The following is a 16,141-nucleotide window of genomic DNA, read 5'->3' as shown; positions in this document are numbered from 1 at the left end:
ACCACTTTTTTATTTTTGTGTCATTTCTAATGATTTGTTACCACTTTTTATTTTTATTTCGTACTCGTAAATATGCAGTTGCTTATGGGTTTCTGGCGATTCTTCTTCATCTTCTTCGTCTTCAACTTTGTAGTTTTTCTCAAGGTAATATCTTTATCCTTTAACTATTTTTGTTGTTTCGGTTTACTCCTTAGTCATGACCAACATAGAAAACCCGAACATGACATTTATGGACTTATTTAGTGGGGGCAATATAAGTGACACTTTCTTGTGCTCTAGGGTGGTTGATCCTTACTAGATGTTGTCCCTTTAGCATTGATACCTTATCATGTAAATTTTTTGAAGATTAGTGATAATTATAATTATAGGAGAAGCTCTAAAGATGACACTGATGGATCAAAGGGTTCCTAAGATGAGGAGAACCTTGAGATGTTGGTAGAGGAATATGAGGGAGAAAACTCGTTTAGGATTAATACTAGAGAGGTCGATTGTGGTTTCCTTTCTCTTAAATTCCCATGGTGAATACAGAGATGTTAGGGGAATATCAAGACAATTTAAAGGCTTGTCCTTTTACTAAGAGTGTGTTAGAATGTAGCATTTTAATAAGGGAAAGTAATGTTTTAAGAGAATTTGAAATGACTAGACAAAGTTTATTTTTTAGAAAAAAAATAGGAAGAACTTTTAAAATGATGAAAGTCTCTAAAGTGTTTTGTCCAAGTTAAATTTAATGATTTTAAAATGACATATAAAATTAAAGAATTTGAATTTTCTCTCGAATTTCATAGAATGTGAATATCAAATTGAATATTATTATTATTTAAAATTTTGCAAGTTAATCCTCATTCCAAATTTACAATCTTAAAATTTTTTAAAAAATTGAAAATTAGTCCTTAATAATTTTTAAAATTTAAAACCTAATCCCTTTAAATTTTAAAAAAATTAAAACTTAGTCCCTACTTCTCAAATTAAAATTTTGACTTCAAATTTTTAAAATCTATAAAAATGACCCCAATTTTTAACAATGAATGATTTTAATACTTTATCCAAACAAAAGAATTTAAAATTTAAATTGTTTATAATTTTTAATTTCTTAAAAATTTTCAATTACCTCATTCAAACTCACTCTAAAGTTTTTAGGTATTTGTGAAGAAAAATCTTGATTAAAATACGCAACACAAACAAATATTTCTATTAAGTCGATCCTTGCGAAAGATGCATAAATATGGATACCGTTATCACCGTTTTCTATCCATCAAAACATTTTTGTAAGCAGTAGTACACTTGGATGAATTGCTTAAAAGGGAATATGCATTTACCAATTTTAAGAGTTGTAAATTTGTAATAGTGAATATATTTATGCCGGACTATAGTGTTCACCTTGAATATATTGAATGCAAATTAAACTGAAGAAAAACATGAACAAAGATTACTACATAGAGGAGTTCAATTCGATAGATTTCACAATGTCATTTCAGCACAAGACAAAAACTTAAGTTAAAAACAGAGCAAAAAGAAGAAAAAAAAAGGAATATCTTTTGTCCATCATCACTGAACAATTTTACAAGAAACCAGATTCTCAATTGAAAGACATGAATGAAGCCACTGAAAATTATTCATGATCCACCACCTGTCAACAAAAAAAGAAAATCGAATATTTTCCCTGTCAACAGAAAGAAAGTTAACTAAACAAAACGCAACAATTATAAAAAGTCAAATATCTATTTTAATATATAAAAATGAATTACCACCAAATTGCCTTAATTATCCTAATCACAAACAATTAAGCATGGTTTTGCATACCCCTGAGCGTCATTTTACATCTAATTATGATTACATTCCAACAATTTATTTAATGCAAAACTTCTGTATTGGAATATGAAAAAAGTTGCACTACGTTCTATGCCACTCATTGTAGCAGCCTAATTAATTTAATTTTTTTATTGGAATATTGCAGGAGCCAAAAATTAATTATTTCATTGGAATATGAAAAAAAAAACTTACAACACGTTTTAGTCTTTCCAAGCTGAATGTCCTCATTTATTATGTTTCCCATAAAAACTTAATTTTTGGGTATCATTATTCTCCCTCTATATATTCCAAACAATATCAAGTAAACTATTCAGATTCACACGACAATCTGAAGACAATAACAATATTTCCCTTCTCTCTTCCATTTTATCTCCAATCCTCTCTCCTTGGCCGTCAAACCCTAAAATCAGCGGCTTCCACCTTTAGATTCGCTTCACTCCCTCTTCGAAATCCATTTTTTTCCTCGATATATCTTCCGTATCTCTAACCAAACTCTTATTCCTTCTTTTTTTTTCATTTTTATTAACTATTATTTCATTGTTTCTTGAAATCTTAATGGTTTTCATTGCAAATCTTAATGGTTTTCATTGCATATGTTGACAGTTCATGAAATATGGGTGAGCGGTAGAAAGCTCGAGCATGGTGTGAGCTTTGAAGAAGACTGACAAGAAGGATCTAGCAATGACAGAAGAAGTGACCCTTTCAGGAAAATTCTTTAAAAATTTTGTTCAAAATTGAGAAAATTGTAATATTTTGTTCAAAATATTTGGAAACAAAAACTTTTTGATACTTGAGAGTTTGTGGCTTGAATCAAATTCTCACATTTTGCTTACTGATTGCCGATGAATTCTTTCCTCTTCTTTCTCTTTTGATTTCTCTACTATAGAAGTGTTGTTGTATTGCTATTTTATTGTTGTGGCTGTTGTGATAACTTCTTTGGTTGTTTCTGCTATGATGTTGTTCAAAATTTGTAAATAAAAATATAAACTATTATGTCAAAGGGACGAAACTTAAAAGTGATGATCTACGGTGTTGAGTTGGTTCTGCTACGATGTTGAGTCGGTTCTGTCTATGATTGCGAGTATTAAAGAATTTGAAATCATCTCTCTTTCATTTGGTTTTAATTTTTTAATACAATTTTCATAAAAGTGAAAAGATATTTACTTCAAGACAATCTGCATCAGTCATCATACATTGTCAGGCAAGGTATAATTTTTTAATACATTTGGTTTTAATAATTTTTGAATATTTTTTAGTGTAGAAGAGTTGTATTTTCTCATACATTGATAAGTGTTGTGTTATTTTGGTCTAATTTGTTGTAACAAACTAATAAAATATGTTAAATGTCTATTAAATTTCTAATTTTTTTTACATATCATTAATCTGTAATACAAATAAGTGCATTAACATTAAATAATTAGTTTATAAATAGGCTTAAATTATTTGTTCCAATATAAATTAAATTTTTTCTGTATTTAAAAGTAATGATTTCTTTTTATGTTTTTGATACTATTATTGTCTACTATTTTAATTAAAAAAATTAAATTTGCTTCATCATTATTACTGCCTTAAACATTTTTTTATATGATTACGTCGACAAGTTAAAAAAAATCAAAAACTAAAATCATCATTACATTTATGTCATGATTAATAGTCTGATTTATTTCTATTTTATTGTTATATATATATATATATATATATATATATATATATATATATATATATATATATATATATATATATATATATATATATATGACTCACCTAATTTCAAATTTTTCTATTTTTGTCGTTCATTATTGTTCTTAAAAATGGAAAAATATATATATTTTTCAACACCATTCATTTTATTTTCATTAAATGTTTTTTTTAAATCTACTTTTAATATAATAAAGTACATGCCATATGAAATTCTTTTAATATCCCTATAATCACCAATTTGAGGGTGATATTCGGGGACATAGCGGTAATTGCATCTCCTTTAATACTTTCATTAATAAATAATTTTTTTCATCATTTAATAACCTTTCAATTGTCCATTTTCTTTTCCATCATTAATACTGTCGTGATAGCTTTGTATTGGAATTGTGGAAAACTTCCATCATTTACGAATTTCTAGAGCCATTATCTTAGCCACCAAAACACTCTTTTTGAAATAATCAATATGCAGCTTGCGTCATCTTGAACCACCTTGGAACTGCAAAAAAATGATTTAGCTTCTTCACCATCTTAGCCTTCTTCAAAACCCTTCAAATTCTACTCTCATTAAGCTATAAATTATGGCAAATAATTTCGACCCAGGTCCAAAGTTTTCTTCAACCATTCCTTCAAGGATGTATATAATAAAATTAAAAAGTATTTAATTTTTAAGTGGAACAATGCGAATACACTATGGTTGTCATTTTTAAAATTCATTCCAACATTATTATTCGTTTAGTACTCTTCACATGAAAGTAATTTTTTTTCCATTATTTTTTATTGCACCTGTTTACCTTTTCATATGAAAAAAAAAGGTTTATTATTTTTTAATAAGATTATTTATTTTTCTCTGCAATATTATTTATTTAAAGACATGATTAAGATATACTTTGTAAGCATGTTGTTGTATTCTATAAATATCAAGCATATGACAAGTATATGCTTAAACGTTTTATAATAAAATATTAGCATTAAAAAATTATATAAATATTTTTTTTTATAAAAAAATGAAATAATTATGATTGGTGAATTCACAAAGTTTGAATGAGAATATAAATTTGTTAACCTTAATGAGCAATTCTTATATTTCCTTTTTTTTAATCACTTATTCTTTTTCCTATAAATGTGAATTAATTATTAATTATAATAAATTGTTATTCCCGTTCTCTTTCCAATAAATATCATTTAATTTTCTACTTTAATATATAAAAAGTAATTATCACAAAAAAATAAATTATTATCCTAATTAATACATAATCATTATTAAAAACAACATAATTAATACATCCAATTTTAATTGATTCTTTCCATTATTTCCATAAAATTACACGGTTTAGAGAGCAACACGGTTTGTTAAAAATATATTTTTGAACACAAATAAGAAAATAATTCAATCTAAATCCAAATTTATGAGAATAAATAAATGATTATAATATTAATGTATAATTATAAAGATGACTAATTTATAGGAAAAGAAATAATGCGTTATAATCCATGTTTTTTAAAAATTAATACAAATTATTTGATTATTGATATTATGAATAAATTTGATTTCGAGTGAATAATGAAAATTAATGTCAATTATGATTTAATTAATGATATAAATATTTGGTTTTTTACCAATTATTCATTCATACCAATTATAACACGTACTGATTACATGTACCCATTAGGAATGAGTCAAATAGCATCCTTATATACAAGACGAGTTTGAAGATCAATTAATTTGGATGGATAATAAAGATGAATACTATAGTTTAAAAAAATGGCTATTAAATTAAAAAATCCATAATATTCTCGAGAAAACTGTGTTTTCCATGCATCATAATTTCATTAGTTGGAAAATTATGATGTATGGAAAATACAATTTTCTTATGAAAAACTCAAATTTGTCATTTTTTATTTAATTTATATTATTATTATTTAATAATATATTCATAAATTAAATTATATTTGTATGACAATCGACATTGAATTTTTTTCCTGTTAATTCGTATAAGTATAAATTAATATACGTATTTAATTGTTTCTCAAATCAAATAATTATAATGTATACTAAGATTTGACATTACGAAGGCTATGAAGAAAATGACATATATATAAAGTTATAAGTCATGAGTATATAAATCCAATCCCAAATTTACAACAGAGTCGATAATACAATACAGAAGAATTTAAAAATTATAGGCATGTCCGACGGGCATGCCCAACGATCCGAGCCTTTTAAAAATTATAAGCATCCCCGACGATCCGAACCTATTTTTTTGATGGGCCGACAAAATACTTACTTAAATTGAACAGATATTAGAAATCATATGTACTTCTGAATTACTATAGCATATAACTTCTAAATTACTACTTAAAGTTAACAAACATAATATTATTCAAATCATTAAATCTAAGCAAATTATTAAACCAATATATTTTTTTGGTGTATAATATGTTTATTTTATAATAATTTTTAATAGAAATTATAAAATTAAAATTATAAACAATTATAAATATTATAGGCATGTCCGACGAGTCAGTCATGTTTTTCCACCATATATTTGGTTTAATAACAATTACAATTTACAAAACATATGTATATAAACTAATCTTTGTATGAGAATAACATTGAAATTTTTTATGTTAATTCGTATAAATTAGTATACATTTTTTAACCATAACTATATAATATTTATTTAATATTTATATCGACTTTACGTGACCCGTGCGAACGCACGGGTCCTTTGCTAGTTTAGATCTAAATAAAAACAGTTAGTTTTTTTTGAGGAAAAAAAAATAAAAATCAGTTAGTTAACAATTATAATAGTGTGAAAAGTTATTGTTCAATTAGTTCATAAGAAAAAGCATGACAAAAGCCTAACGTCACAAAACGGTTTTCTTGGATGTCGATATCAATATTTATTATTTTTATCTTTATGTAAATTATAATTAATTCACACCGTAACAACCGCGATTAGTGTCGAGACATATATACCGACTAAAATCACGAAGCCTTTACGCGACCGCATCACGAGCCTAATTTAGCTCAATTTATTTAAGTATAAGCACCGCATTCAAATTTTAAGACAAGTTGAGTAAAAAAAAAGGTACTTACAAAAGGGTTACATAGAAGATGATGATGATGAGTCACTTAGTGATAATGTAAATAGCATAGATGATTCCAGGAAGATAGCCAAAAAGAGTCAGAATCAAACAGATCCAGAACTCCTCCTATGTTTATAACAAGAAACAATTAATTAAACATGAATAAAATTATAAAAATAACCCTTGAAAAGAAAAAGTGTTTCACTTACTTCTAAGCCAAACCTTGAGAAGACACCAAGAGGTGGGAGAACGATGGCAAGAAGGATGTCGACGAAGGTAGCTGTACCCATTTTCTCTTGAGTTCAAATTTGAAAGATAGGAGGAAAGTGGTAGAAAAGAAGAACACTTTAGTTTACAAGAGTGGTACGTACTACAAGTGTTGTTTTATTGTTAGGTATGGTAAAGTTAAAAGACAACGAATTATTCAATAAAGACAAATGAGGTGTGTAAGGAGTTAGGACCAGTAAAAAAGAGTAGTACTATTATAGCCCTAGTCCAAGGCTTTTACAGCCACCCAAAAGAAGATGAGAGAGGGAGAGTTAGACAATGTGAGTTCGAAAAAGAGGATAGCAAAAGAATCCTCTTGTGATTGGAGTCACATGTTTAATAGAATGTGTTGGTTAGCATGAGCGAGAAGAATCAATTTCTCATTTTTTTTTCCGAGTGTCCAATTATTGCCGGTGTATGGAGCTCAATATGCAAATGGATTGACGTAGTTTCAACCTTTCGTAATAATGTATGTAAATATTTGAAACAATTCAAAAGCATGTTAGAGTAGAGGAAGAAAATTACATGAGGTTATCCGTATGTTAGCTTGCTTGTGTGTGAAGCATTTGGAAGCATTGAACAATATAAATTTTTGAAATGAGGATATTCAAATTAAAAAAGTGATAGAGGAGGCGAAAATATTAGCATAGAAGTGGCTAGAATAAAGACAAACATAATAGTTGACGACATTGTCTCTTGGTGTTTGAATCTTAAGATGTGTCTCAGTACCTTAGATGAGTGTGCATGTTGATCGACTTCTGTTGTATAATGGATTGGTTTAGAGTTTGGAGCACTGATAGCATGAAAATTGAGAGTCTGATCATTTCAATCTAAGTATGATTATTTTTCTACTGTCTGGTTCGAGTCTTTGGTAGCTCCTTAGTTTTGGTTTCGGTAGGTGCGATTAGAGATGATTATGTGCTGCAATTTTGAAGAATAGTAGGCTTTGGTCTTCTATATTTTTTCAAAACAGAATCGAGTAGTTAGTTAGGTCGTTTGCCGTTTTTAATGTTAATTCAAGTATTTAAAGATGTTTTCTGATGTTCATTCTAGTATTTGAAGATGTTGTGAAGGTATCAATTAACTCTTAAAATATTTAAGCAAATCACACATACACTTTGGAATGATTGGAAAATCTCCTTGAGTTTGTTAAGATTATCGAAAAACTTCTTTGTGCCTAGCTAACGATTTAGAGAATCGAAATAATCTATCACTTTTGTAAGACTATGTACAATAGTTTACATATTCAACACCCTCATTTTTCATTTTTTACACTTCACATCATCTTCTCTCTTTTTCACCTAATAATTCAACACTCATTCAACTTTTACTCACTACAATAATTTTTGTTTAATAAAATTTAACACCCTACCCGATCAATTTTATTTCATATTTATATTTTCTTTTATGTTTTTGTGATTATATATTAATAACAATTATCGATTAAAATTAAATTAAAGTAATTAAGATTTAAATATTTTATTTTAATTTTTTCTAATTTAATAGTTTATTTTAATTTATTTTTCTAATTTTATATTTTTAATTAATTTTTCTATTTGCAAGTAATAAAGACGAGATATAGAGATAGTCATTATTAAAACATATAAAATTTTAAAAAACTTAAAATACAATACAATACACTAAACACACAACACACCTAAAATAAAACACATAAATTAATTAATACAATAGACTCAACTCACAAACAAAAATTTATTGTAGGCTAAATAGAAAAATTAAAGAGAAAAAATAGATTTTTTTTCTTTGTCTAAATCAAATGAACCAAGACTTTATTTATAGACTAAAGAAAAAAGATGAATCTTGGTGAAAATAAAAATAAATAAACAAATTGATTTTGTATTAAATAATTGACTTCAAATAATTAAGATGAGATAAAAATATAAACAATCCCAACAACCAATAACATTTTGCAAAGTGTTATAAGTGGCCTTTACTCATTTCTCAGCTCATTCATTCAACATGTTAAGAATATTTTCAACACAAAATAATTTATGTCATTTTCAACACCTCATCCAACCATCTATTGCAAGCATTCAACTATTGAAAAATATTTTCTACACCTCCATTACAAGAGGTCTAACTCTAATAAGATTCATAATCGATTAGTGACGCCACCTTTTAAAAATCTTTGAACCACGATTTGTGTGATATACATAATCAATTTGCTTTATGTTTTTTAAGAGTAAAATTTACATGTGAAATATTTTGATTATAGTGTGGAAGAAATTTTATAATATCGAAATTTTTTTATTGTTTGATTTTGAACTAAAAAATCTTGTTTAATTTGTGAGGTTGTCATTCAAGATCTCACGTTTGAGTAGTCAATTTCACCGGTTGCAAAAGCCTTTATTTGATTATTGAGATTATAAAATCTCTGTTTGATTTTTAAAATTGTCCATATAAAATCTCTGTTTCTTTTTGTGTCTTAAGATTGTCGGTATAAAATTTTTTAGGAGTGTTTTTGAGAAAACTTTGTTCTCCATTCCACTCCTCACTAAAGATAATTACTCATATTTAAAGTCCCAGAGATAAAATTCCCCGCAAAAATCTGGACTAATCGCTGCAAGTTTACATCCCTCCTAATTTAGGTCTGAATACAAGTTGAACAGTTTCAAATAAAATCAATTTTAAAGACAGAATCAATAACCAAAAATCTTAAAATCATCATAAATCAATTCTACCCCTATAGAATTATTTTTGGTCATTCCAAGAGTCAACCCAAGTCATATGTGTCACATGAAACCATGTCAAGGTAGGATACATGCATCAACCAATTTCAAGATTTGTAATAGTGAATATATTCATGCCGGACTGTGTTCACCTCAAATATATTTAATAAAAATTAAAGTAAAAAGATACATGAACAAGATTACATAAGGAATTCACAATGTCATTTCCACACAAGACAAAAACTCAAGTTTAAAACAAAGGAAAAAAAAATATTTGTCCATCATCACTATTCATGATCCACCACCTGTCAACAAAAAATCAAATATTTCCCGTAAATACAAGGAAAATTAACTAAAAATTTCTTTAAAATATCTCAGAATTATCATAGTAATTTTTTATAATATTTCTGAAAAATATCTCAATTATCATAGTAATTTTTTATAATATTTCTGAAAAATATCTCAAAATTATCATAGTAATTTTTTATAATGCTAATTTAGTTGGATCTAACAAATACTATGAGTTAGTTAACAAGCATGACATAAAAATGGTACTTACAAAAGGTAAATTGAAGGGTTACATAGAAGATGCTGAAGAATCACTTAGTGATGATGTAAATAGCATAAAGAATTCCAGGAAGGTAGCCAAAAAGAGTGAGCACCAAACAGATCCAGAACTCCACCTATGTTTATAACAACACCAACAAACAATTAATCAAACATGAACAAAATTACAAAAATGCCCTTGAAAAAAGAAAGAGTGTTTTTTTCTTACTTCACAGCCAAACTTGAGGAAGACACCAAGAGGTGGCAGAATGATGGCAAGGATGATATCAACAAAGGTAGCTGTACTCATTTTGTTTTTGGTTGAAATTTGAAATAGAGAAAGAAAGTGGTGAAAAGAAGAAGAAGAGTTTAGTTTACACAGAGAGTGTTGCTTTTGTTGTTACTTGTTAGGTAAACAATGAATGTTATGCGATAAGGACGAATGAGGTGCGGTTCCATTTATAGGAGATTGTGTCGACATACGAATTGACGTTACGTTACCATTTTCGATTACTTTTTTGGGACCACATGGCTTCTATACGTTGCAAAAGACTACAGCTAGTTTAGAATCCAATCTATCTACTATCTACCCAATATTATAAAATTGACCAAACTCCCTAATTTATCCTTTTGCCTAAAAAACTTTACCCTTCAAAAAGGTTACTTTAGTAATTAACAAATTGATTTTTTTCTACTGCCATGTGTTGTTTGCTAATTCGACAGCTTACCCAAATTTGTACTTCCTTTGTCATTTCCCTCCAATACAACACTACTTTCCCTATATTTTTCACTCATCGTTTTCACTTTCCTCCCTCTCTCTTGCAGAGTATTCGTGAGCTATACTCATCCATTGCTGTCAAACCAAGAAATCGGAACCCTCCTTTTCTGATATAAACTTTTTCCTTCTCTCTCTCAGGTACAATAAGAAACCATAGCTCCGAATCCTCACTCCCACCCCCATTTGAATTTTCATCAAACCCTAATTTCCCATCTCTCAACTTCGTATATGTGACCATCTTCACCGGGTAAAAATACACACAACATCATTTTGAACTAGATCCAACTTCTTCTTTCGTCTAGATCCAGCTTCTCCGAATACTGATTTGTTTGCTATTGTTGTGGCTCTACTACGTCTTACTCGCTTGTGTTTGATTCAACTTTAGATTTATGATTTTCTAAGTTTTGTGGTTTATTTGATTTCTGACTTTTTATTGTGATTCATTCATTTGGATGCATTTTTTTCAGATCTGTGAGCTGAAGGTGTAAAGGAGCTGAAGGTGTAAAGGTGAGTAATTTTTTTATACACGCTCTATTTTCTTACTTCGATAGTTCTAACTTTTTGGTGTGGTGTTTGTTTGGGTTGTTGTTATAATTTGTTCTGTGATTTTACTGTCCACATGAATGTCTCTCTATCTCTACTAGGTAAGTGTTGTTTTATCAGATTTAGTTTTAGTTTTTTCATTTAAGAACACCTTCATGGTGGAATTTTCCAGTTGCACTGTGAACACTATTGCCCTGAATATTTTGTGGGAACTTTTGAGTCATTCTCAACAATGTACAAAGAATAACTTAGGGTGGCAATGACTTTGTAAAAGAGCCAATGTTATTTGTCCAATTTTTCTATTATGCTTTAATTGTCCAATTTGTCTGATATGGTTATGTTATATGACCCGACATATGTAATAGTAGGCTGCATAAATTATTTTCTGCATTGGGTATTTCATAGCAAAACTCTTCAAATCTATTTCTACTATTTCTACTATATGACTATGACTACAAACAATCCAAAGTGCTTGAATTAAAATATGAATGTGCTTACCATCTATTTAGCAACCTTTTGAGTATATCTTCTTTTGCTAGCCATAGTATCTTCCTGCTATTATCTCAATCACAGTTATGCTCTATGCTTACACATAGTCCCATCACATTGTATAGAAACTACAAGCAAACTTAGTTCCCCTTAGCTCATTGTATAGTAAACATTTGATTACTCATTTAAATTTGGTGAACACATTTTAATATTTTTGGCTTACCTGTATATTTCCCATTTTTTATTTTTAAAATATTACATTTGACTGAACTGGTTTTTTGCTGAATCTGTTTTTGTGTAGTGCAGGGCAATTGTATTGGCATGTGTGGTATTTGGTTGCAAGGAAACCGTTTTGTGTAGTGCAGGGAAATTGCTGAAATACTACCCTTCAAAAAGGTTACTTTAGTAATTAACAAATTGATTTTTTTCTACTGCCATGTGTTGTTTGCTAATTCGACAGCTTACCCAAATTTGTACTTCCTTTGTCATTTCCCTCCAATACAACACTACTTTCCCTATATTTTTCACTCATCGTTTTCACTTTCCTCCCTCTCTCTTGCAGAGTATTCGTGAGCTATACTCATCCATTGCTGTCAAACCAAGAAATCGGAACCCTCCTTTTCTGATATAAACTTTTTCCTTCTCTCTCTCAGGTACAATAAGAAACCATAGCTCCGAATCCTCACTCCCACCCCCATTTGAATTTTCATCAAACCCTAATTTCCCATCTCTCAACTTCGTATATGTGACCATCTTCACCGGGTAAAAATACACACAACATCATTTTGAACTAGATCCAACTTCTTCTTTCGTCTAGATCCAGCTTCTCCGAATACTGATTTGTTTGCTATTGTTGTGGCTCTACTACGTCTTACTCGCTTGTGTTTGATTCAACTTTAGATTTATGATTTTCTAAGTTTTGTGGTTTATTTGATTTCTGACTTTTTATTGTGATTCATTCATTTGGATGCATTTTTTTCAGATCTGTGAGCTGAAGGTGTAAAGGAGCTGAAGGTGTAAAGGTGAGTAATTTTTTTATACACGCTCTATTTTCTTACTTCGATAGTTCTAACTTTTTGGTGTGGTGTTTGTTTGGGTTGTTGTTATAATTTGTTCTGTGATTTTACTGTCCACATGAATGTCTCTCTATCTCTACTAGGTAAGTGTTGTTTTATCAGATTTAGTTTTAGTTTTTTCATTTAAGAACACCTTCATGGTGGAATTTTCCAGTTGCACTGTGAACACTATTGCCCTGAATATTTTGTGGGAACTTTTGAGTCATTCTCAACAATGTACAAAGAATAACTTAGGGTGGCAATGACTTTGTAAAAGAGCCAATGTTATTTGTCCAATTTTTCTATTATGCTTTAATTGTCCAATTTGTCTGATATGGTTATGTTATATGACCCGACATATGTAATAGTAGGCTGCATAAATTATTTTCTGCATTGGGTATTTCATAGCAAAACTCTTCAAATCTATTTCTACTATTTCTACTATATGACTATGACTACAAACAATCCAAAGTGCTTGAATTAAAATATGAATGTGCTTACCATTTGTCTAATTCTTCAACCACCTGGTGACATTGCGATGGAGTGGGAGTATCATCAAATTATGTTTATTTTTTTCCTTCTATATTTGTTTATCCTAATTATTAGATTCTTAACTTCTATTTGTTTTTATATTCCATTAATTGATAGAGTAATATTATTAAATTATTCACAAGGACTGTTTTTGTATAGAATGTATAAAGCTGTTTACAATTGTATTTAAAGCAGATTCAGCCGTCCATCCAGAAACGATTGTCATAAGACTCTGCTCACCTACTAATTCACACTGCTCTTTCCGCAGGTACAGCTGTTTATTATTATTATACCTTAATACAACAATCTTTGCTTTGATCACCGTGTAATGTTACATCCTTGTCAAAATCCATAAAAATTGTACTTTCTTAGCCAAATACACTTTCCATACTATCAACTTTCCACTGTACCATCTATTTAGCAACCTTTTGAGTATATCTTCTTTTGCTAGCCATAGTATCTTCCTGCTATTATCTCAATCACAGTTATGCTCTATGCTTACACATAGTCCCATCACATTGTATAGAAACTACAAGCAAACTTAGTTCCCCTTAGCTCATTGTATAGTAAACATTTGATTACTCATTTAAATTTGGTGAACACATTTTAATATTTTTGGCTTACCTGTATATTTCCCATTTTTTATTTTTAAAATATTACATTTGACTGAACTGGTTTTTTGCTGAATCTGTTTTTGTGTAGTGCAGGGCAATTGTATTGGCATGTGTGGTATTTGGTTGCAAGGAAACCGTTTTGTGTAGTGCAGGGAAATTGCTGAAATACTTAGTTTAATACCTGATTCTGCTGTTTTGAGATTCTTTGTTGTTATGCTTTTCTATGATTTTGTTTTCAAGAAGCATCTCTGGTTCAAGACATCGTATATATGTTTCAAGATTTGGCAGTAAAAGAAGGCGAACCTACCTTCAAAGTAGATATGCAATAAAATCACTAAAACTAAGCACCAAATGTAAATATCAAATCTGACACAAGCTTAGCAACTAAGAAACAGAGATGTTTTCTTGAGTCTATCTTAAGTTTTCATTTTATTAAATATTGTCATGAAGAGTTCAATTGAATTAAATAACAAAATATGGGTGTTATTACATGCTAGATAGTTACATTATATGAATAACATTTACAGTCCACACTGCAGAGTTGTATTATATTCAAAGATAGAATAAATAAAATATTAATTGGTTTATTGATTTTTTTTCTTTTAAAATATTTATCATTTTATCTTGCTTTTGGTGTTTCATGAATTCCATAATAGCCAAGAGCATGGATAGGCATAATACCACATTGGGTCCCAGTAACCCATGAATAGCACCAGAATGTTGTGTAGCTGTAGCAGCCAAAAAAAAGGCAAGATAGAGAAATAAGACATTACTTCTCATTAGCTCATTTATGTGAACCACTTGTGCATAAGTGCTCTTTGTTATAATTCTAATTGCTAAATGTAAAAATTGCAAACAAAGAATATAAATACTCAGTAGTGGGATTTTAAAATTATCTTCAAACTATAATTAAAATCGGGCCAAGTATTATAATTCCAATTAATTCAATACTTCTCCTATGTTCTTGACCTATCTTAAACGTTTTTTAATTTAGAATCTAATTTTCATATTATTAATAAATTTTTTTAAATAATTAATTTCTATTTTATATATGTAATTTATTCAAACTTTTTAACTTCATATTTTTCGTTTCATTAAAAATTACTACACCACAAATAATACACCCGGGCGACAGTACGGGTCACAAATAATGCACCTGCATCAATTGTTTAAAATTACTTGAGTGCTAAAATTCTTTTTTATTGACTAATTTTCATGACTTATGAAATTATCTACTCTAATATTTGTTCAAGTAAGAGATTAATGCATCTTCCAAATTTTCTATTTTATAATGTATACACCAAGTATATATGAGGTACAACAAGTGTATCGAGTTTATTTATTGTTGTCATTACATTCGGTCTATTTTTTGTACTTTTTTTAATCTCACGGGTCATTATCTTAATGTTGTTGTGTCGTGTATTTTCATTATCATGGATTATACATATTTGTTAGCTTCTTATAATATTACGAAGTTGTTATTCTTCTAAAATTGATATTTTTTTATGTATAAATAATTTACATAACCATTTAATAAAATTGCTCATATTGGTATTTATTCTTATTATTCAAAATATACTACATCAAATATTCATATTATTCATATTTTAGATCATTATTTTAACTTAGAACCTAATCTTCATTAAATGATTAATTTTTATTTTATATATACAATTTGATCAAACTTCTTTACTTCACAATTTTTTGTATTGTTCAAAAAATACTACACCACAAATAATGCACCCGTGCGACAGCACGGGTCTCTGACTAGTTCTTGTATTATAAAATCATAAAATAAAATGGTAAAGTAAGTTTGGATTTTTGTAGGGTATCATTATTAGAATATTGTTAGCATTTCCCTAATTTTATATACTCTTGTTTAGTAGAGGACCAAAACTATTCTTCTTGATATAATTAATTACGTAGTTATAATCAAGGCCCTTTGTCTTTTCATTATTTGTGCTAAAGTGGTTTTTTTTTATTTGTTTATTAAGATTCAAATATTGGGGTAGCCCATATCAAGGTCAT

General features: G+C 28.6%; 2 protein-coding genes and 1 long non-coding RNA gene across 12 annotated transcripts; 1 reads left to right on the top strand and 2 right to left on the bottom strand.

Annotated features, from left to right (window-relative positions):
• Window positions 1–1,434: 1,434 nt before the first annotated feature.
• LOC131612765 (hydrophobic protein RCI2B-like) lies at window positions 1,435–7,180 on the bottom strand. Its single transcript, XM_058884515.1, has 3 exons — window positions 6,810–7,180; window positions 6,611–6,726; window positions 1,435–1,627 (listed from the first exon to the last, which is right to left on the bottom strand). The coding sequence occupies exons 1-2, from the start codon at window positions 6,888–6,890 to the stop codon at window positions 6,643–6,645; spliced, it is 165 nt and encodes a 54-aa protein (XP_058740498.1). The 5' UTR covers window positions 6,891–7,180; the 3' UTR covers window positions 1,435–1,627; window positions 6,611–6,642.
• A 2,514-nt stretch (window positions 7,181–9,694) lies between these two features.
• Window positions 9,695–10,536, bottom strand: LOC131612764 (hydrophobic protein RCI2B). Its single transcript, XM_058884514.1, has 3 exons — window positions 10,333–10,536; window positions 10,117–10,240; window positions 9,695–9,862 (listed from the first exon to the last, which is right to left on the bottom strand). Exons 1-2 carry the CDS (start codon window positions 10,411–10,413, stop codon window positions 10,157–10,159), a joined length of 165 nt encoding a protein of 54 aa, XP_058740497.1. The 5' UTR covers window positions 10,414–10,536; the 3' UTR covers window positions 9,695–9,862; window positions 10,117–10,156.
• A 206-nt stretch (window positions 10,537–10,742) lies between these two features.
• On the top strand, window positions 10,743–15,408 carry LOC131610500 (uncharacterized). Of its 10 annotated transcripts, none has more exons than XR_009286519.1 (6): window positions 10,743–11,388; window positions 12,220–12,309; window positions 12,476–12,675; window positions 12,896–12,935; window positions 13,695–13,767; window positions 14,207–15,408. It is a non-coding gene; the product is annotated as an uncharacterized LOC131610500 (long non-coding RNA). The 10 variants fall into 10 exon arrangements; XR_009286516.1 differs by having other exon boundaries at window positions 10,743–11,128; window positions 11,349–11,388; window positions 12,215–12,309; window positions 12,476–12,935; window positions 14,207–15,101; XR_009286515.1 differs by having other exon boundaries at window positions 10,744–11,128; window positions 11,349–11,388; window positions 12,476–12,935; window positions 14,207–15,101.
• Window positions 15,409–16,141: the final 733 nt, after the last annotated feature.

The sequence above is a fragment of the Vicia villosa genome, linkage group LG6 (assembly GCF_029867415.1).
Source record: "Vicia villosa cultivar HV-30 ecotype Madison, WI linkage group LG6, Vvil1.0, whole genome shotgun sequence".
Classification (NCBI taxonomy): Eukaryota; Viridiplantae; Streptophyta; class Magnoliopsida; order Fabales; family Fabaceae; genus Vicia; species Vicia villosa.
The sequence above is the reverse complement of the archived record's forward strand: the minus strand, read 5'-3'. Positions and strand labels throughout refer to the sequence as shown.

What these genes read in the sequence shown, in the direction of transcription:
- LOC131612765 (XM_058884515.1), bottom strand. Translation starts at nt 6,890, where the DNA reads ATGGGTACAGCTACCTTCGTCGACATCCTTCTTGCCATCGTTCTCCCA. An exon ending in TCTCAAGGTTTGGCTTAGAA is followed by an intron (nt 6,727 to 6,809) that starts GTAAGTGAAACA and finishes TTATAAACATAG; the next exon opens with GAGGAGTTCTGGATCTGTTT.
- LOC131612764 (XM_058884514.1), bottom strand. Translation starts at nt 10,413, where the DNA reads ATGAGTACAGCTACCTTTGTTGATATCATCCTTGCCATCATTCTGCCA. An exon ending in TCCTCAAGTTTGGCTGTGAA is followed by an intron (nt 10,241 to 10,332) that starts GTAAGAAAAAAA and finishes TTATAAACATAG; the next exon opens with GTGGAGTTCTGGATCTGTTT.